Below are 20000 nucleotides of genomic sequence, written 5' to 3'. Positions count from 1 at the left end.
TGCTATACTCTAGTTTTTAATAGCAAACGGCGCTATAGGCTAGTTTATAATAGCAGAGGGTGCTATACGCTAGTTTTTAATAGCAGACAGCGGTATACGCTAGTTTTTAACAGTAGACAGAAGTAGATGCTAGTTTTTAACAGCAGACGTTACTCTAAGCGCTCTTAAAAACTCTGCTAAGAATTAATTTAAGAGAGAATAGTCTCAGAATTGATTTCTGTAATATTTTTCGGACTCAGCTCTAGTCTGTAGAGTCACAGGTCAACAGCCCGATGCTCCTGTGCTCCTGAATGTTCCTGAACCTGATGTGTGGAGCAGAGAGAGTGTGGAAAACCCCTGAGGTGTCGAGGATCTCACCGCTGGTCCTGGGATTCCTGGAAGACCTTGAGGACCCGGCTTTCCAGAGGTCCCCTGCCCACCCACTGGCCCCGGCTTTCCCATGATGCCCTCGTATCCCGGAGCGCCCTAAAACAGAAAACACAGAAAGCATGCCCACATTACAATACACACTTTACTGTATGTTTTATTCTGTAAATGGACTGGCCCAACATGTTTAGCATTAGGGGGAGGTCTGCTGATCAGCTCCTTCAGGTGGTTCACAGAAGCAGATGTAAACTTAAAGAGGATGGTGTGTTTCCAGCTGCTGGCCAAAACTCTGGAATGCACTGCCGATACACACATGATCTGCTCAGGCCTACTGATCAGGTCTACTTTTACACGTCATTCATTAATGTTTGTTTAATGTTTTAAAGGGGCCATATAAAGAAAATCTGGCTATTTCTAGGCACAGTCAAATAATAAACATTCAGTATATGCAACACCTCCAGCAGCAGCTGTTCACATGCTCATCAGAACACAAAATGCAGGATATACAGATTAAACATTCGTTCAGCTCCTCCCTGAAGAGGCATATTTAACTGTCTCTGGTTAATTTCATGTGTTTATTGTGAAATGTGCTGCATATGTTCCAACAAACGCATGTAGACTGCTGAGTATAAGTGTGTGTCGTACACCAGTGAAACATCAGCAACACACTTTATTAAACATCACCTGTTCATGCAGAGGTTGTTGTTAATTCACATTTACACTATAGCTTCAAAACACAACACAACACAGTCAGTCTCTTAGTCGAGTTTAATTATAATTTAGCCTATATTTAATCTACAACACAGCCCAGCAGTAAAATGAGGTTCCTCTGATGAGTTTATATTAGAGATCACTCACGCCAGGTAGGTCAGATAAGCATTCAGTACTTCAGTCAAACATCCACTCCGACAAAAGAAGTTTGATTGCACATGTTTATTCGAGAGCAGATCAAGCTATGTGTGTGTGTGTATGTGTGTGTGTGAGAGAGAGAGAGAGCACTGAGAGCTGCATCAGAGCAAGCTCATTAATATTCATGACCATTCCAAATATGGTCAATATGGAGCTTCTGATTTCAGGGGTATTGTATAGACTATTTCAATGTGATGATGTGATTGGCCCATGAACATTTCCTGCTTGTTAGCAAACTATTTCAGGTAACTCAATCATAACTTAATATTAAACAGCTCTCATAACATTATTGATCAATATGTGGCTCTTTCTGGATTCTCAGAGGTTATAGAAATTAAAAATGTAATACAGGAAATACGTTGGGACTATTGTTTTTGTTTAGAGTAATAAATGAGCGTATAAACCTGTTGTGGAGACCTTTATGAACTTATTAAGTAAGCCCTATAGCTGCTTTTTATCTTTCTGTTTGTTTATTTGTTTGTTCAGCACGTTGGCCAACCCTGGCTGTATAAACGTGCTTTAAAACTCAACTCCAACTCAATCAGCAGTAAGAAGAGCGCGTCAGTGTTTTATCATCACTGAATAATCATCTCACCTTGTCTCCCTTCAGCCCCGGCCGCCCTTCTTTCCCAGGAGGACCCAAGTGACCCTAAAGAAACGTGCAGAGCGTCAAACACACACAGCTCATAAACACACAAACACCACTCATGCACACACACTCACCCTCCGTCCTGGTCTACCTGGAGGTCCTGGTTCCCCGAACGGTCCAGGAGGGCCCTGATCAGCACAGTAATGAACAGCAGATTCACACCACTGACGCCTCCACACCAGCTGTACAATACATCAGAACTACACCACACACACACACACACACACACACACACACACGCACACACACACACACACACACACACTTACATGTTTCCCCGGATCTCCAGCATCTCCTTTAGATCCAGCAGTGCCGTCGATGCCCTGAGGGAACAGATGATCTATTTCACCATCCGCTGTTCACTGTTCAGATCTGAGGTGAGTGTGAAGATACTCACGTTTACACCCGGCTCTCCAGGAGCGCCCATATCTCCAGGAAGACCGATGGGGCCCTGCGGAGTGAGAAAGCCAGAGTTGTGTTGCCATGAAATCTGAATGTACACATATTTTATAGCTGTGTTTGTTATAAATGAAGTATCTGTGCATGTCATTGTGAAAATTAATCTGACCTCAGAAACTTTAATGAAATACCATAACACTCCCCTCAACCTTTTCCATGTCCTGGTCACATGGAGTTCATTTAGGGCGGGACTATCATTCATTTAGGGCGGGGCTATCAGTCAGTTAGGGTGGAGCTATCAATTTTTAGGGCAGAGCTATCTTTCATTTAGGGTGGGACTATCAGTCTTTTAGGGCGGGGCCATCCATCTTTTAGGGCGGGGCCATCCATCTTTTAAGGTAGGGCTATCAAGGGTGTGTCTTTTTCTGCTCTGAATTTGTCCATTCGTCAATCTTCCTTCAGTAAATGTGTTTGCTCATCTTTAATTTTCAGTCTGAGCATCTGCTTCTGTGTTCGGATTGGCTCCTTCTGATGACGTAAACCTGAGGGTCTCCATAGCAACTGCATATTAATAACCCCTCTTACCTTTAGTTTGCTATGAGGTATGCACAACGATGCTCAAAAGTAAGCCCCGCCCCTACTCAATATTCAGTTTCAGTTGTATTGACTTCCTCTACATGAGGACTATATGAGTGTGGGCTACTCATGATAAACACAGAGTCCCTCCACAGAGAGACGAGGGTCTGTTACAGCACTGACCCCATTGCCCTTCGCTCCGTCTTCTCCAGAGGCTCCTCGGGCTCCTGCTGAACCCGCAGCTCCAGGGGGTCCCGTGTCTCCTTTCTCCCCCTGCTCACCCTTCTCCCCCTGACAACACACACACACATGCTGCAGTGGCAATACAGGAAGTGATGTACCTCACATGGAGTTCAGGTAAGCAGGATGGACTCACTGCGCTGCCAGAAACACCAACTGCTCCAGGATCACCAGACTCGCCATCTTCCCCCTGTCAACCATCATCATCATCATCATCAGCACATGCTAAACATGCTAACGTCAAGACCATCAGGTGACGTACCTTCTCACCGACTCCACCGGGCTGACCTCGCACTCCAGGACGTCCAGGAGGACCCTGAAACACACGTGTGTAAATGTGCTATCGCTGCCGTCAGCTGGTCATGTCTCCATCACTACATTCATCTAACTTTAATCTGCGTAACTTTAGCTTAAACACGAGATGTGTGTGTTTACCTGCCCACCAGAGGGCCCCTGAGCTCCTCTAGGACCAAACTGACCAGGAGGACCCTGCAAACACACACACACACACACACACACTGAAGCTGATATAATCAACATGAGCTGATCAACACTGACTGATCAATCATGAGCTCACCAGCAGACCAGAGTTCCCGCTCTCTCCTTTCTCTCCGGGAGGACCAGGCATTCCCTACACACACACACACACACACACACACACACACACATTACTCCGAGTTTTGTTTGAGTCTCTATTCAAACAGAGGAGTGATCATTAGTGCTGGTCTACCTGCAGCCCCCCCGGGCCCCTGGAGCCCTTGAATCCTCTGGCCCCTTCGTCTCCCTTCTGTCCGTACATGCCCTGCTGTCCTGTGGGCCCAACCTCGCCGTCCACACCCTGAAACACACACACACACACACACACACACACACTCACTCAATCACACACTCCAAACACACAGAGAGGAGATGAAGACGGCCCAGTTTCCCCTTATTAAACACACTCACCGGTGCTCCTGGCTGCCCCTCGGGCCCCTGAGAGCCGACTGGACCTGGAGGCCCCTGAGAGCAGATTTACATCATCAGTGACACTCTGACGTGTGTGTGTGTGTGTGTGGGTGTGTGTGTGTTTTAGTTCAGTCACTCACTGATTCTCCTTTGTCTCCTTTGCTGCCTTTCTGTCCTGGAGCTCCAGTTTCCCCCTGACACACACACACACACACACACACACACACACACACAATTACCAGACTTCATTAGATCAAGTGAGCGACACTATGTGCTTTCTAGGATGTTTGGAGTTGTGCTATGCTGTTTCCTGGTGTTCTGAGTTGTGATATGGGGTCACCAGGATGTTTTAGGCTGTTGTCAGGGTATTGCTAGTTCTGAAGAGTTTCTGTGATGCAGCTAACGCAGTTGTCACGTTTGTTAAGGTGGTTGTAGATCATATTATTGCAGTTAGGGTAAGGTTAGGGTTCAGGCATGTGATCAGCTGAGGACTAAAAAGACCCCCTTCAAAATAAAGTATATATATATATATCTGTGTGTTTTCCATGATAAATAATAGAAACAGCACTTCTAATAATAATAATAATGTTGGTTATCTAAATGTTTGTTATTGGCCACACTATTTAAGTGTATTTTTATTTGTTTTATCAGTTTAAATGTTTAGCAGTTTAATAGTCACCAAAGCAATATCTAATAGGTTTATACAGTACTTTGTACCTCAATGTCAAGACAGATCCACACACCACCGCTAGATGGCGCCACTTATGTGCTCTTGTGTCCACAGAATTAAACATTTGCTGTAATTTAGAGACTCTTTATTCCACATAATAAATAAACTAGCAGTCAGTCAACAATTCAGACTGTTTTAAGACATTAAATCAGTTAAAGGACTTAAAATATTAAGTGTAGCTGAATTGAGCAGCCTAATATACTTTAATAATCCACCCTTTAATTAAAATCATCGCTAAAGAGAGCTTATCACTTTCACTTTCCTTCAGCGTACTCCCTGCTTTTAACAGTTTTAATTAATTATAAAATATATTATTATACACTTGTAATGTCATCTAAACTGAGGACACTTTCAGATATTAGATTTGAGGTGGCCGACTGCAGCACTGAATTAATGAAGACATGAGAACAGATGACTTGCAGAGGATCATAACACATGTGCGTCCTGCAGCTGTATTTATAATGTACACAGAGCGCACAGCCGAGCATTTAAAACGATTTCATTAGCCTGCATATTGTCAGAGGCTTCCTCAAACATGTACATTACAGGACTACACAATATGATTATGTTCTACACAGCCTGGGTGGGTTTACAGTTACATCCCTGAATGTCGTCTGGAATGAAGCAAATCACAGGGGTCACCCCATTGAGCTCGGACAATACGGACTAATTATACGGAAGAATCACATCCCTAAGGGGTAGAGGTTTGAGCACTGGGATGAGTTAATAAAACACTTAACACAACAATATTCAATTACAGTAGATCATCACCATATTTTAGGCCGTGCCCACACATATGCAGGTATTTTAATTTTAAAAGAATCACTGTCCAGATGTAAACACAGAAATGCACAGTGATGCATGTTAACCAACAGGGGGCGATAACAATGCTTGTATGCTGGGTTCACACCAACCGCGGTAGAATGAGTTTCACGTGAGTAAACTGCAAACGTCAGTGTAAACCTGAGCACAGATGTGCATCACAACAACACGGAACACAGCGTGTACTTCACTGCTGTAAACCTACAGTGTTCTCCTCAATAGGGTACATGCTGAAGTATGCTAAATTACCTTGAATCTGACAGTAACCTGGGTTCAGCGCCTCCAGGGAACTGTATATCAGCGATCTCCACTGGCTGAGTGATATCTGATATATAGTGAGTCTCAGATTGTACATGAAGCACTGCATTAATTAACATTTCCCCTGCCGTGTCTTTAAAATATCAGCATTTATTTTACCCCTGTATTATCAATGACGAGTGCTAGTAAACAGATTTTTGTCTCGTTTTACACTTCAGCAACTAAATGAATGGCAAAGTCTCTTTAACTGATTGTGTTTTACTTATATCACAACATCAATGCTGTTAAAGGAACCGTATAAATGGAGAAAAGTCACATGACCACCACAAGTTTATCAGTATGGGAGGAAACAGGAGCTCCGCATATACCCTGTCGTGTCTTCTGTTTGGGTTCAGTCATCACGTTATTTTGCAGACAAAAATGTTGGTTTTGAAAACACTGCTGTTCGTGAGGACAGAGTCTGAACCACACATGATCACATGCCCTCATCACCTTGTCTCCATCCTCTCCTGGGGGTCCTGGAGGGCCGGCCGCACCTGGTAATCCAACGGGCCCCTGCTCACCATCCTGTCCTGCTGGTCCGATTAAACCTTTGTCTCCCTGCCAACACACACACAGTTACACACACTCACACACACAGGTCATCAGGTGTGGAGGTGTGCCTTACTGGCTCTCCCTTCTCTCCCATTGGTCCGGGCCCTCCGCTGGTTCCAGGTCGACCGGGCTGACCAATGGCACCAGCCAATCCAGGCGGCCCTCGTTCACCTGTGGGCCCCTGGGAAGAAAAGCAGACTGTTTAGTACAAGGAATATCCATGAATGTTGAGAGATTACTGAGATCAGAACACATACAGCAGGTCCAGGGGGCCCGATCGGCCCCGTCCCTCCCTTTAATCCAACTGGCCCCTACACAAGAGAACACAGGTCACATGACAAACCTGGCCAATCAGAAAGCCTGACAAAGGACATAAGGTATACTTTAGGTTACCATGGCACCCGGTGCTCCACGACTACCACGGAAGCCCTTCAGACCTGTCGGACCGTTCTTTCCGGAGGTGCCTTGACCTCCAGGATCGCCCTGATGACCAGACATGACAATGTTATGTTGGAAGGAAGTTATGAGTGCTAAAAAAGGAAGTTATAAATGACAACAAAGATTTTCTCACCTTTGCACCCTCCTTCCCTGCAGCTCCAGGTAAACCCTGCTCTCCAGCAGGTCCTGGTGAGCCCGGGTGTCCTCGTTCCCCCATTGGTCCAGTTTCTCCTGTATTACCCTGCAAGAAATAAAAAATAGAAAATCAGCTGAATAGAAAAGAGTCCTAAACTACACCTCAGACTCCAGCATACAGGTTAAAGAGGAGGATATAAACTGTGACGGCGAGCTCACCTGAGGCCCAACCACACCGGTTGGCCCTGGAGGACCCGTCTTGCCTTGGAAACCCTGTCGGAAATCAATCCATCAATACAGAACAGATGAACAACACATCATCAAACATAACATCACACACTGCCTCAGTAGCTGTAATACTGAGTAATACTGAGGGGACTCTGGGGGGCAGTATTCAGTAATGCTGAGTGGACTCTGGGGGGCAGTATTCAGTAATGCTGAGGGGACTCTGGGGGGCATTATTCAGTAATGCTGAGGGGACTCTGGGGGCATTATTCAGTAATGCTGAGGGGACTCTGGGGGGCATTATTCAGTAATGCTGAGGGGACTCTGGGGGCAGTATTCAGTAATGCTGAGGGGACTCTGGGGGGCATTATTCAGTAATGCTGAGGGGACTCTGGGGGGCAGTATTCAGTAATGCTGAGGGGACTCTGGGGGGCATTATTCAGTATTGCTGAGGGGACTCTGGGGGGCATTATTCAGTAATGCTGAGGGGACTCTGGGGGGCAGTATTCAGTAATGCTGAGGGGACTCTGGGGGGCATTATTCAGTAATGCTGAGTGGACTCTGGGGGGCATTATTCAGTAATGCTGAGGGGACTCTGGGGGGCATTATTCAGTAATGCTGAGGGGACTCTGGGGGGCAGTATTCAGTAATGCTGAGGGGACTCTGGGGGGCATTATTCAGTAATGCTGAGGGGACTCTGGGGGGCATTATTCAGTAATGCTGAGGGGACTCTGGGGGGCATTATTCAGTAGTGTTGAGGGGACTCTGGGGGGCATTATTCAGTAATGCTGAGGGGACTCTGGGGGGCATTATTCAGTAGTGTTGAGGGGACTCTGGGGGGCAGTATTCAGTAATGCTGAGGGGACTCTGGGGGGCAGTATTCAGTAATGTTGAGGGGACTCTGGGGGGCAGTATTCAGTAATGCTGAGGGGACTCTGGGGAGCAGTATTCAGTAATGTTGAGGGGACTCTGGGGGGCATTATTCAGTAATGCTGAGGGGACTCTGGGGGGCAGTATTCAGTAATGCTGAGGGGACTCTGGGGGGCACTTTTCAGTAATGCTGAGGGGACTCTGGGGGGCAGTATTCAGTAATGCTGAGGGGGCTCTGGGGGGCATTATTCAGTAGTGCTGAGGGGACTCTGGGGGTCATTATTCAGTAGTGCTGAGGGGACTCTGGGGGGCAGTATTCAGTAATGCTGAGGGGACTCTGGGGGGCATTATTCAGTAATGCTGAGGGGACTCTGGGGGGCAGTATTCAGTAATGCTGAGGGGACTCTGGGGGGCAGTATTCAGTAATGCTGAGGGCACTCTGGGGGGCATTATTCAGTAATGCTGAGGGGGCTCTGGGGGGCACTATTCAGTAATGCTGAGGGGACTCTGGGGGGCATTATTCAGTAATGCTGAGGGGACTCTGGGGGGCAGTATTCAGTAATGCTGAGGGGACTCTGGGGGGCATTATTCAGTAATGCTGAGGGGACTCTGGGGGGCAGTATTCAGTAATGCTGAGGGGACTCTGGGGGGCATTATTCAGTAATGCTGAGGGGACTCTGGGGGGCATTATTCAGTAGTGTTGAGGGGACTCTGGGGGGCAGTATTCAGTAATGTTGAGGGGACTCTGGGGGGGCAGTATTCAGTAATGTTGAGGGGACTCTGGGGGGCATTATTCAGTATTGCTGAGGGGACTCTGGGGGGCATTATTCAGTAGTGTTGAGGGGACTCTGGGGGGCATTATTCAGTAATGCTGAGGGGACTCTGGGGGGCAGTATTCAGTAATACTGAGGGGACTCTGGGGGGCAGTATTCAGTAATACTGAGGGGACTCTGGGGGGCACTATTCAGTAATGCTGAGGGGACTCTGGGGGGCAGTATTCAGTAATGCTGAGGGGGCTCTGGGGGGCATTATTCTGTAGTGCTGAGGGGACTCTGGGGGGCATTATTCAGTAATGCTGAGGGGACTCTGGGGGGCAGTATTCAGTAATGCTGAGGGGACTCTGGGGGGCATTATTCAGTAATGCTGAGGGGGCTCTGGGGGGCACTATTCAGTAATGCTGAGGGGACTCTGGGGGGCAGTATTCAGTAATGATGAGGGGGCTCTGGGGGGCATTATTCAGTAGTGCTGAGGGGACTCTGGGGGGCATTATTCAGTAATGCTGAGGGGACTCTGGGGGGCAGTATTCAGTAATGCTGAGGGGACTCTGGGGGGCACTATTCAGTAGTGCTGAGGGGACTCTGGGGGGCATTATTCAGTAATGCTGAGGGGACTCTGGGGGGCAGTATTCAGTAATGCTGAGGGGACTCTGGGGGGCAGTATTCAGTAATGCTGAGGGGACTCTGGGGGGCATTATTCAGTAATGCTGAGGGGACTCTGGGGGCATTATTCAGTAATGCTGAGGGGACTCTGGGGGGCATTATTCAGTAATGCTGAGGGGACTCTGGGGGCAGTATTCAGTAATGCTGAGGGGACTCTGGGGGGCATTATTCAGTAATGCTGAGGGGACTCTGGGGGGCAGTATTCAGTAATGCTGAGGGGACTCTGGGGGGCATTATTCAGTATTGCTGAGGGGACTCTGGGGGGCATTATTCAGTAATGCTGAGGGGACTCTGGGGGGCATTATTCAGTAATGCTGAGGGGACTCTGGGGGGCAGTATTCAGTAATGCTGAGGGGACTCTGGGGGGGCATTATTCAGTAATGCTGAGGGGACTCTGGGGGGCATTATTCAGTAATGCTGAGGGGACTCTGGGGGGCATTATCAGTAGTGTTGAGGGGACTCTGGGGGGCATTATTCAGTAATGCTGAGGGGACTCTGGGGGGCATTATTCAGTAGTGTTGAGGGGACTCTGGGGGGCAGTATTCAGTAATGCTGAGGGGACTCTGGGGGGCAGTATTCAGTAATGTTGAGGGGACTCTGGGGGGCAGTATTCAGTAATGCTGAGGGGACTCTGGGGGGCAGTATTCAGTAATGTTGAGGGGACTCTGGGGGGCATTATTCAGTAATGCTGAGGGGACTCTGGGGGGCAGTATTCAGTAATGCTGAGGGGACTCTGGGGGGCACTTTTCAGTAATGCTGAGGGGACTCTGGGGGGCAGTATTCAGTAATGCTGAGGGGGCTCTGGGGGGCATTATTCAGTAGTGCTGAGGGGACTCTGGGGGCATTATTCAGTAGTGCTGAGGGGACTCTGGGGGGCAGTATTCAGTAATGCTGAGGGGACTCTGGGGGGCATTATTCAGTAATGCTGAGGGGACTCTGGGGGGCAGTATTCAGTAATGCTGAGGGGACTCTGGGGGGCAGTATTCAGTAATGCTGAGGGCACTCTGGGGGGCATTATTCAGTAATGCTGAGGGGGCTCTGGGGGGCACTATTCAGTAATGCTGAGGGGACTCTGGGGGGCATTATTCAGTAATGCTGAGGGGACTCTGGGGGGCAGTATTCAGTAATGCTGAGGGGACTCTGGGGGGCAGTATTCAGTAATGCTGAGGGGACTCTGGGGGGCATTATTCAGTAATGCTGAGGGGACTCTGGGGGGCATTATTCAGTAGTGTTGAGGGGACTCTGGGGGGCAGTATTCAGTAATGTTGAGGGGACTCTGGGGGGCAGTATTCAGTAATGTTGAGGGGACTCTGGGGGGCATTATTCAGTATTGCTGAGGGGACTCTGGGGGGCATTATTCAGTAGTGTTGAGGGGACTCTGGGGGGCAGTATTCAGTAATGCTGAGGGGACTCTGGGGGGCAGTATTCAGTAATGCTGAGGGGGCTCTGGGGGGCATTATTCAGTAGTGCTGAGGGGACTCTGGGGGGCATTATTCAGTAATGCTGAGGGGACTCTGGGGGGCAGTATTCAGTAATGCTGAGGGGACTCTGGGGGGCATTATTCAGTAATGCTGAGGGGACTCTGGGGGGCATTATTCAGTAATGCTGAGGGGACTCTGGGGGGCAGTATTCAGTAATGATGAGGGGGCTCTGGGGGGCATTATTCAGTAATGCTGAGGGGACTCTGGGGGGCAGTATTCAGTAATGATGAGGGGGACTCTGGGGGGCATTATTCAGTAGTGCTGAGGGGACTCTGGGGGGCATTATTCAGTAATGCTGAGGGGACTCTGGGGGGCAGTATTCAGTAATGCTGAGGGGACTCTGGGGGGCAGTATTCAGTAATGATGAGGGGACTCTGGGGGGCATTATTCAGTAGTGCTGAGGGGACTCTGGGGGGCATTATTCAGTAATGCTGAGGGGACTCTGGGGGGCAGTATTCAGTAATGCTGAGGGGACTCTGGGGGGCACTATTCAGTAGTGCTGAGGGGACTCTGGGGGGCAGTATTCAGTAATGCTGAGGGGACTCTGGGGGGCAGTATTCAGTAATGTTGAGGGGACTCTGGGGGGCAGTATTCAGTAATGTTGAGGGGACTCTGGGGGGCATTATTCAGTATTGCTGAGGGGACTCTGGGGGGCATTATTCAGTAGTGTTGAGGGGACTCTGGGGGGCAGTATTCAGTAATGCTGAGGGGACTCTGGGGGGCAGTATTCAGTAATGCTGAGGGGGCTCTGGGGGGCATTATTCAGTAGTGCTGAGGGGACTCTGGGGGGCATTATTCAGTAATGCTGAGGGGACTCTGGGGGGCAGTATTCAGTAATGCTGAGGGGACTCTGGGGGGCACTATTCAGTAATGCTGAGGGGACTCTGGGGGGTAGTATTCAGTAATGCTGAGGGGACTCTGGGGGGCATTATTCAGTAATGCTGAGGGGACTCTGGGGGCATTATTCAGTAATGCTGAGGGGACTCTGGGGGGCAGTATTCAGTAATGCTGAGGGGACTCTGGGGGGCATTATTCAGTAATGCTGAGGGGACTCTGGGGGGCATTATTCAGTAATGCTGAGGGGACTCTGGGGGGCAGTATTCAGTAATGCTGAGGGGACTCTGGGGGGCATTATTCAGTAATGCTGAGGGGACTCTGGGGGGCATTATTCAGTAATGCTGAGGGGACTCTGGGGGGCATTATTCAGTAATGCTGAGGGGACTCTGGGGGGCATTATTCAGTAATGCTGAGGGGACTCTGGGGGGCATTATTCAGTAATGCTGAGGGGACTCTGGGGGGCATTATTCAGTAATGCTGAGGGGACTCTGGGGGGCATTATTCAGTAATGCTGAGGGGACTCTGGGGGGCATTATTCAGTAATGCTGAGGGGACTCTGGGGGGCATTATTCAGTAATGCTGAGGGGACTCTGGGGGGCAGTATTCAGTAATGCTGAGGGGACTCTGGGGGCATTATTCAGTAATGCTGAGGGGGCTCTGGGGGGCAGTATTCAGTAATGCTGAGGGGGACTCTGGGGGGCACTATTCAGTAATGCTGAGGGGACTCTGGGGGGCAGTATTCAGTAATGCTGAGGGGACTCTGGGGGGCAGTATTCAGTAATGCTGAGGGGACTCTGGGGGGCAGTATTCAGTAATGCTGAGGGGACTCTGGGGGGCATTATTCAGTAGTGCTGAGGGGACTCTGGGGGGCATTATTCAGTAAAGCTGAGGGGACTCTGGGGGGCATTATTCAGTAAAGCTGAGGGGCTCTGGGGGGCATTATTCAGTAAAGCTGAGGGGGCATTACTGGAGCACATAGTAAATGATCTGAAATGTTGTTTTGCTAATTGTAAAATGCTAAAATGAATACATCAAACAATGAAACCTTCTTCTGTAGTTTCTGCAAGACTGTGTTAGACTCACCGGCTCCTACATATTCATTCATTCATTCATTCATTTGTTCTTCCTGTTCATTTGTTCTCAAATGTTCTCTCTTCCATTCCAGATTAATGCATTTAGAAATCTCTGGTCCAAATGGACTCGTTACATTAGATTGCTCCACCAATCATTATAGAAATATCGAAATATTACTATTGAATTCCCATCCACAGAACAAACGTTCCTCAATTTACCACCCATTACACTCCCTCTCTTAATCCTCTCTTTAGATGAAGAATTTACAGTTGATAATAACTAAAGCTGAGTGAATAAATAAAGATGTGACCCTCTCTGACTGATCTATATTTAGTTATTGATATTATTTATGTTACCGCTTTATTGTTACTGTTATTTTTATATAATTTATTTGATGAAACTTGTGTTCTGTTGTTTTATAGTCTGTAAAAAAGACAAAAGTTTAGCAACAGGAAATGTACACTCTCATAAGTGGAATCATTGTACTGTGTTTAAAAGACTCACCGGCTCCCCTCGCTGGCCTGGATGACCCGGCAGCCCGTCCTTCCCTGCAGGCCCCTGAGAACAGCAATGTGCTGAGAATGACCCACAATATGCTCATACGTGTTGTTTCAGCATGTATTGGATGGGTTACTTACATTGGGTCCTTTGGGGCCCATCTCTCCAACACGTCCCTGAGGCCCTTGCGGACCCTGCAGTTCACATGCATGTGCATTATTCACAACATCAAGCGCCTGATTGAAAGTATTCCCTTACATCCATCTCGCTACTCACAGTCAAATGCATTAATATTGTCTATTTCCAGGTTCAGATGTTCAGTGTGCACTGGAATATGTGGGTCAGGTGTGTGTGTGTGCTTCAGTGTGTGTGTGTGTTCATGCTTCTGTCAGTCTATGTCGCTCCTGTCTCTGTTCATCTAAAACTCCACATCTAGAATCCTCTTAGTCTATGCTGACATTATCTTCAGCAGCTCAAACACTCTAATGGCTAATGGACAAACGGCTGCTTCTCACTCAGGGCTGCTGTTTATGCTAATGAGATGGAGACTAGTGGGCGGGGCTTTCCCCCTCTGATGACACGTACAAACTGGAGAATGTCAATCAAAGTGTTTCTGCATCAAGTCTGACTGTTGAGCACTAGAGGCTGCTGGAGAGGCACCAGAGAGGCTGTGTGTGTGTGTGTGTGTGTGTGTGTGTGTGTGACACTTACTCTGTCTCCTGTGGGCCCCGGAGGGCCGTCGTGTCCTGAAGTCCCCTAAAAACACACACTGTTACAGTCATCTGAGAACAGTAATATGAGGAACACACAGCTCACTGAGAATTCAGCTCTGACCTTGTCTCCTGATTTACCGGTGGGTCCTCGTGCACCTCTGGCTCCTCGAGCACCCTGACCACACACACACACACACACACACACACACACACACACACATACATATATTAGTGACACTATACAGGACTCGTGTGGAACTCCTCATCGGTGTGGATGGAGACACTTACATTGGGGCCCCTCTGACCTGCGGCCCCCGCAGGACCCGGTGGACCCTGAGAAACACACACACACACACACACACACACACACCAGTGAGAGTGATTGAGCCTAAGTGCATCAAACGAACAGCCAATGAGAAGAAGGGGGCGGGGCATGTCAAACACTAGAGAGCATTTGATTGGTCAGATTATTTGATGAGAAACTGAAGTATGAGGAGACGACAAAACAAGCACTGATCCATTTAGGCCAGGGGTGTTCAAACTCGGTCCTGGAGGGCCGGTGTCCTGCAGAGTTTAGCTCCATCTGCCTTCAACACACCTGTCTGGAAGTTTCTAGTACACCTAGAAAGAGCTTGATTATCTGCTTCAGGTGTGTTGAATTGGGGTTGGAACTGAAACATGCAGGACAGCGGCCCTCCAGGACCGAGTTTGGACACTTCCATTTAGGCGGAGGAGACGAGCTGCACACTGCAGATGTTTATATCAGGGTCATCTCTTCTACATGAGAGTTTTGTCTGTGTTTTGGAGACTCTAGATTAGAGATAAGACTCACACACTGATCCTAACATCTAAAATATCTTTAGCATGAGTCCTCACACTTCTGTGTTGTGTAATCGTGTCTTAATAATGACCTTCTTTCCTTTTTCTCCAGGAACTCCGACAGCTCCAGGAAAACCATCTCCACCCTGAGAGGAGAGCAGCGGTTATTCTCCTCAGCTTTAATTCATTTCTCATTCATTCCTTCATCATCTGCTTTTCCTCATCTCACCTTCTGGCCCTGACGACCTGGATAACCAGGCAGACCCGGGACTCCCAGTTTCCCCTGACAGGAGAGAAACACACAGGATAAAGCGGACAGAGAACATCAGGAAAACACACTGATGTCAGAAACACTGCTGTTCTAGTCCAGACATCTAAACATGCTGAAATCAAGAAGCATTGACCACACAAGCAGAACAGACAGTGTTAATGGGTCAGACTGAAGCCAGTTTCACCTTAAAACAAGCTAAATAATCTGACCAAAACTGTGTGTGTGTGTGTGTGTGTGTGTGTGTGTGTGCTCAATACAGTTTAATCTTTTCTATCTACAAATACACATGATATTGTATCAGACGGATTTACCTTTTCTCCGGCGATGCCGGCGGGTCCAGGTTCCCCCAGAGGGCCGCTCTGGCCTTTAGGGCCCTCAGGACCGTCCTCACCACGCATGCCCAGTGCCCCCGCGTCTCCCTGATGGGGACACAACACACTTACAGCAACTCTTGGGTGCTCCACGTGTACTTGTGTGTGTGTGTGTGTGTGTGTGTGTGTGTGTGTGTCATTACATTGTCTCCTTTAGCTCCCATTTCTCCTTTGGCTCCAGGAAAACCGTCTTCACCCTGAACACGACACACACACACACACACACATCAGATAATGAAAGTGTTGTCTGCACATGATAATCTCAGGGCTGAAACACACACACACACACACACACATGCACACACATGCACACACACACGCACACACATCAGTTGATGAAAGTGTTGTCTGCACATGATGATCTCAGGGCTGAAACACACACACACACACACACACACACACACACACACACACATAACCCAACACCAAACAGCGAACACAGGTGAAACACAACTGTGTTCTCTCCTCGCGTCTGGAAGCATCTGGACCAGAAAGCTGCTCATGAACACACCAGACAGAGGACAGCTGATGAGGAGAGGATCCCTGCTGCAGATCTGAGAGTGCAGTGATGTTACCGCCGCCTCCATGTGCTCCTGCTTTACTTCAATAGTTTACCTGCTACATCACTTTACTACGTCACACTCTGATTCGCTGCTGAATGACCAATCAGAGCGCTCTCTTCAGCTGATGCTGATTCTACACTCTGATTTGACCAATCAGCTCCAACATTAACCCGACGTGTAGAAGACATCACAGACTTGGTGGACTGACGCTGAGCGTTGAACCGACAAAACCCACTGGCCGACCGTCAGCTTGTATGTGTGTGTGTCAGCAGGCGCTACAGATGAAGTGTGCAGATGAAGATTCACCTTCTCTCCTTTACTGCCCTTCAGTCCTCTGAGCCCATCAGCACCCTACACACACACACACACACACACACACACACACACACACAGAGTCAGTGCAGGTACACTCACATACACGCACACACACCCACACACATATACACACACACACAGTAAAAACAAGTACACACACAGAGGGTAAAAGTGCATACACACACATACAACCTGTATAAGCACACACTCTCACTCCCACACAAAAACACACACACACACACACACACACACACACACAGTGACAGAGCGATCAGTACTTTGACTCCTCTGGCTCCAGGATATCCCACAGGCCCCTGAACTCCTGCTGCACCCTTCAGGACACACACAGTAACAGTCAGTGGGATGAACACACACATACACTCACACACACTCACACACACACTCACCGGAAGACCCTTGTCCCCTGGCGGCCCCTCTCGTCCTGGATGGCCCTGTGTGCAGAGCATGATGAGAACAGTAGAGGGCAGCAAACACACACACACACACACACACACACACACATCAGCACGGCATGCGTTCACACTCACCGGGGGCCCGTCCACTCCAGGCAGACCCTTCATTCCCTTCTTCCCCTGCGGTCCCTGCAGCACAAACACACCTGTATGAGTCTCTCTCTCTCACACACACACACACACTACGGGACACTAATCGACAGGGGGCCGTATTGAAGAAATGAAGAAACCAAACCTTTTCTCCTGGCACTCCGACTGGTCCCTGTGGTCCAGGAAATCCCTGCAGAACAACAGCAAACCATCAGGGACTGTGTGTTCGTGAGTGTGTGTTTATGTGTATATGTGTGTGTGTACCTGGAATCCTGGATTCCCCTGCTGTCCTGGAGCTCCAGGTTCTCCAGGCGGCCCCTGTGTGAAAACAACAACAGGGTGTGATGATGTCATGAGGATCATGATGATGATGATGATGATAATGATGATGATAATGATGATGTCATGATGACGATGATGTCATCAGTGTGAGGATGTCATGATGATGTTGAGTGTGATATCATAATGATGATGTCATGATTGTGATGATAGCATGATGATAATGTCTCTACAGGCTCTACAATGGTTTAAGTCATACTTATCTGACCGTTACCAGTTTGTGAATATTAATGGACAGCCTTCACAAATCAGCCCAGTAAAGTACGGGGTGCCTCAAGGATCCGTTTTAGGCCCTTTACTGTTTACAATATACATGCTACCCCTGGGAGACATCATTAGAAGACATGGGATCAGGTCTAGAAAATTTGATCACATCACCCCAATGTTATCCTCCTTACACTGGCTGCCTGTTAAGTTTCGTATTGAATTTAAAATATTGCTTCTTACATATAAAGCTTTCAATAATCTAGCTCCTGTTTATCTAACCAATCTTCTGTCTCGCTACAATCCAACTCGCTCTTTAAGATCTCAAAACTCAGGGCTTCTGGTAGTACCTAGAATAGCAAAGTCGAGTAAAGGAGGTTGAGCCTTCTCATTTATAGCTCCTAAACTCTGGAATAGCCTTCCTGATAACGTCCGAGGCTCAGACACACTCTCCCAATTCAAAACTAGATTAAAGACCAATCTGTTCAGTAAAGCATACACTTAGTGCACCACTTAGGGGGCTTCCACACAGGTTATGCATCTTGTTGATATACACTGTGAACATCAGCTACGCTAATTATTCTCTTTATTCTCCATTTCCACCTGGGGATACTCTTACCGAGGCCCTCAGACTATGCAGAGTCACTGATTTGATCCAAGACCAACGACGAGATGATCCCAAGGTTTCCATATCCTGGACCAGGCCGTATCCTGAGCAGCTGCTGTGATGGTCATGGAAGAGTGGAGAACATGAGACTGATTCCTGTGACGCTCCAGAGACAGACGAGTCTTCGCTGAGGCCAGCTTCCAGCCTCCGCCACTGAGACTGCAGCTCTGCACAAGACGTTTGGCCAGCGGAGAAATTAAAATGATCGTGCCCAACTGAGCCTGGTTTCTCTCAAGGTTTTTTAATTCTTCACTTCCGCCATTAGTGAAGTTTTTTTCCCTCTCCGCTGTCTCCACTGGCTTGCATGGTTCAGGATCTGTAGAGCTGCGCATCGTTGGATTTGCTCTTCAATATTTGGACTCTCAGTAGTGATTATTAAACCACACTGAACTGAGCTCAACTGAACTGAACTTAAACACTACAAACTGAACTACACTGTTCCTATTTACTGTGACCTTTTATGTGAAGCTGCTTTGACACAATCTACACTGTATAAGCGCTATACAAATAAAGGGGAACTGAATTGAATGATGGATGTCATGATTGTGATGATGTCATTAATGTGATGATGTCATGAGTGTGATGATGGCATGATGAGGATGATATTATGAGTGTGATGATGATGTCATTAATGTGATGTCATGAGTGTGATGATGTCATGATTGTGATGATGTCATTAATGTGATGTCATGAGTGTGATGATGTCATGATTGAGATGATGTCATTAATGTGATGTCTTGAGTGTGATGATGTCGTGATTGTGATGATGTCATTAATGATATGATGTCATGATGATGATGTCATGAGTGTGGTGTCAGGATGATGATGTCATAATTGTGATGATGATGTCATGAGTGTGATGATGTCATGATTGAGATGATGTCATTAGTGTGATGATGTCATGACTGTGATAATGTCTTGATGATGATGTCATCAGCTCCAGGCTCTTCAGCATCTGCTTGTACTCACCAGGTTCCCCTTTGAGCCCTGAACGCCATCAATCCCACGAATACCCTGACGAGCACACAAGATACACATGATGCTGCGTCTCACACACACACACACACTGCTGAATTTAGAGGTGTCCGTCTGCTCACCTGCTGTCCTGGAGGACCTGGAAGACCCCTCTGACCCGTCAGCCCTGCCAGACCCTAAGACACACACACACACACACACACACACACACACACACAAACAGTGAGCCTCTAACATGCACACACACACACACACATCAGTGCATCAGTGATGATGATGGGGGTCAATATTAACTCACTGGTTCTCCTGGTTGACCTCTCGGCCCTGGCTGACCATCAGAACCCTGAGGGAGAGTCAAATAATCACTGTCAGCCTCGTCACACACACACATACACACACACACAAAGAAAGAATGTGCAAAAAATGTTCACTGACTTTCTCTCCAGGGGCTCCTGGGGGTCCGACTGGCCCTTTCTTGCCTGTATCTCCCTAAACACACACACACACACGTGCACGAGAGATGCATGTTTCTGAGCTGATGAATATTCAGTGATGATCAGGTAAATGTGTGTTAATGAGTGTTTTACCCGGTGACCCTTGTTTCCGGGCAGACCTGGTAAACCGTCAAAGCCTCTGTCCCCCTGATAAACACACACACACACACACACACACACACACACACACACACACACACACACACACACACACACAC

General features: G+C 48.0%; 1 protein-coding gene across 1 annotated transcript in view; it reads right to left on the bottom strand.

Moving 5' to 3' along the window:
• Positions 1-20000, bottom strand: part of col5a3b (collagen, type V, alpha 3b) — a 29180-nt gene that overhangs the window by 7878 nt on the left and 1302 nt on the right. Inside the window, exons 2-40 of the mRNA XM_056463602.1 lie at positions 19876-19929; positions 19724-19777; positions 19587-19631; positions 19411-19464; positions 19283-19327; positions 17368-17421; positions 17249-17293; positions 17089-17142; positions 16948-16992; positions 16819-16872; positions 16532-16576; positions 15806-15859; positions 15603-15710; positions 15250-15303; positions 15113-15166; positions 14490-14534; positions 14323-14376; positions 14200-14244; positions 13629-13682; positions 13495-13548; positions 7284-7337; positions 7063-7170; positions 6885-6974; positions 6749-6802; positions 6565-6672; positions 6390-6497; positions 4228-4281; positions 4088-4141; positions 3870-3977; positions 3717-3770; positions 3575-3628; positions 3402-3455; positions 3276-3329; positions 3083-3190; positions 2322-2375; positions 2194-2247; positions 1999-2052; positions 1871-1924; positions 358-465 (exon numbers count right to left, since the gene is read on the bottom strand). Coding sequence (XP_056319577.1) covers positions 358-465; positions 1871-1924; positions 1999-2052; positions 2194-2247; positions 2322-2375; positions 3083-3190; positions 3276-3329; positions 3402-3455; positions 3575-3628; positions 3717-3770; positions 3870-3977; positions 4088-4141; positions 4228-4281; positions 6390-6497; positions 6565-6672; positions 6749-6802; positions 6885-6974; positions 7063-7170; positions 7284-7337; positions 13495-13548; positions 13629-13682; positions 14200-14244; positions 14323-14376; positions 14490-14534; positions 15113-15166; positions 15250-15303; positions 15603-15710; positions 15806-15859; positions 16532-16576; positions 16819-16872; positions 16948-16992; positions 17089-17142; positions 17249-17293; positions 17368-17421; positions 19283-19327; positions 19411-19464; positions 19587-19631; positions 19724-19777; positions 19876-19929 — 2457 coding nt within the window. The remainder of the gene's footprint in view (positions 1-357; positions 466-1870; positions 1925-1998; positions 2053-2193; positions 2248-2321; positions 2376-3082; positions 3191-3275; positions 3330-3401; positions 3456-3574; positions 3629-3716; positions 3771-3869; positions 3978-4087; positions 4142-4227; positions 4282-6389; positions 6498-6564; positions 6673-6748; positions 6803-6884; positions 6975-7062; positions 7171-7283; positions 7338-13494; positions 13549-13628; positions 13683-14199; positions 14245-14322; positions 14377-14489; positions 14535-15112; positions 15167-15249; positions 15304-15602; positions 15711-15805; positions 15860-16531; positions 16577-16818; positions 16873-16947; positions 16993-17088; positions 17143-17248; positions 17294-17367; positions 17422-19282; positions 19328-19410; positions 19465-19586; positions 19632-19723; positions 19778-19875; positions 19930-20000) is intronic.

The sequence above is a fragment of the Danio aesculapii genome, chromosome 1, assembly GCF_903798145.1.
Source record: "Danio aesculapii chromosome 1, fDanAes4.1, whole genome shotgun sequence".
NCBI classification, from domain to species: domain Eukaryota; kingdom Metazoa; phylum Chordata; class Actinopteri; order Cypriniformes; family Danionidae; genus Danio; species Danio aesculapii.
This window is presented reverse-complemented; position numbering and strand designations above follow the sequence as displayed.